This window comes from Morone saxatilis, unplaced genomic scaffold (assembly GCF_004916995.1).
Source record: "Morone saxatilis isolate NCDOM2014 unplaced genomic scaffold, NCSU_SB_2.0 Contig2, whole genome shotgun sequence".
Lineage (NCBI taxonomy): Eukaryota > Metazoa > Chordata > Actinopteri > Moronidae > Morone > Morone saxatilis.
In genome coordinates, this window is record NW_023339762.1 from 5,990,499 (window position 1) to 5,992,325 (window position 1,827).

General features: G+C 39.0%; 1 protein-coding gene across 2 annotated transcripts in view; it reads left to right on the forward strand.

Annotated features, from left to right (window-relative positions):
• LOC118330413 (ceramide kinase-like) overlaps positions 1 to 1,827 on the forward strand; it is a 17,001-nt gene that overhangs the window by 7,788 nt on the left and 7,386 nt on the right. For both annotated transcript variants that reach the window (XM_035664922.1, XM_035664923.1), the window contains one exon: positions 1,046 to 1,198. In XM_035664922.1, coding sequence (XP_035520815.1) covers positions 1,046 to 1,198 — 153 coding nt within the window. The remainder of the gene's footprint in view (positions 1 to 1,045; positions 1,199 to 1,827) is intronic.

The window sequence follows — 1,827 nt, forward strand, 5'->3', positions numbered from 1 at the left end:
ACAAAGAGTCTCAAAAGTCGCCTCAAACCATGAAACTCACCGTAATGATGCGGAGAAGAGTGATAGTTAATAGATGACAGCGTGACGCCAGACAGCAGTGCAGTGGCTGCTCTGACGCTATCTGCCCCGGTGCTGACTTTCAGTGAAGTCAGTTAAACCAATTTTGAACCAGGTGGTGGTACAACCTTCTCCACTGCCATCCACTGTAATTGACTCTTCAGCTGACAGCGCTGCAGCAGCCCACTAGGCTCACTTATAAGTGAACTATGAGCAGGACACACACTTTTACTTTCTCTGTGTGGACACAGAGAAACCACAGATGACAGAGAACAGCATTAAAACGTCAGGTTGTCTAAAACATGAGACTTGTGTAGCCAGGTCTTTGTAAAAGATGAAAGTCATTCACAACCCTACCTATAATGAAAAACTAGATGAATTATTTAACCAGACAGATTGTTTTATACACAGGAGACACATGTAATTAAAATCTAAAATTATCAAAACTCAACAGATTTAACAGCTTGTTTTTTAAAAAAATAAAATAAAAACTCATGAAGGTGATAACACATGATAAAGAAGCTCCTCCTCTACTAAAAATAAAACTGCCCACATCTATTATAATAGGACACTATAATCAATCTTGCTAAAGTTACACATTAATGGACATTTTTTGCTTTACAAACCCAGTGTTTTTGTAGCCATATTGTTTGTCCTCTAATAAAGGAGGTATTGAAAGATGATGTATTGAAAATGCATTGATGCACATTATTTTACTTTCCTTGGTCTTGTGCTGCCATGTAGTGTTCTTTCAGGAAATAGGCTCTGAACATGCACATGATGCACTGTAGGAGGGCCTCTGCGCATGGCCAAATGTACAAACGAACCACTTGTTTGAGCCTCATTTAGCAATGCTCTGCGCTTCCCTAATAGATCTCAGTTATACATAGTTGCAGTTTCTAGTTTCCTGATTGTTTCTCCTAAAAAGATTTGAGTCTAACATAAAATGATTTGTATGTTGATTGGGTCTGTTTATGTGTGTGTTCAGGAGACTCGCAGCCAATGGATGTGTGCTCGGTTCACCACAACAACACCTTCCTGCGATACTCTGTTTCCCTACTTGGATACGGTTTCTACGGCGATGTGCTAACTGACAGTGAGAGGAAGAGATGGATGGGACCAGCCAGATACGACCTCTCAGGTTGGAATACACCATGTGTTGAGAAGTTATCACTGGAAATCTGTAATGTTAGTTACAATGATGGGAATTGAACCACCTGCTGCTGTTGTTTATTAGTTACTGGAAGTCCCTGTAGACTAAACACAGAAAACAGCTCAACAACTTTTCCATCATCAGAAAAACAAAAGAGTCATGGATTAGTACCGATATAAACAGAAGCACTGAGGCAGATCACCAGAAACACCAGACTCCATCAATGTGTAGGTTTATTTTCTGAAAGGGTGAGGCAGGCAAAGTATTAAGTCAAAAATAAATATTTTAGAAAAACCTGAAGCTTTAAAACTATATCAGTGTAATAAGTAACAAATTCTGATGAGATGCATTATTATAGAGTTGGAAATGACAATAATTAAGCTATTTTAATAACAAAATTATTAGAAGAGACTGATTGATGTAGGCCTGTTACATTATTATATGAGGGATAATGCCTGACAAGGTGTTCGTCACCAAATCTACTGAAAATCCATTGAAGCACATTACTTTACTTTCCCCTGGTCTCGTGCTGCCATCTAGTGTTTTTTTCATAAAATAAGCTCTGAACACGCACTTGTGTGAGGGCTTCTGCTGCACATTAGACAGTTCTGGCCTCC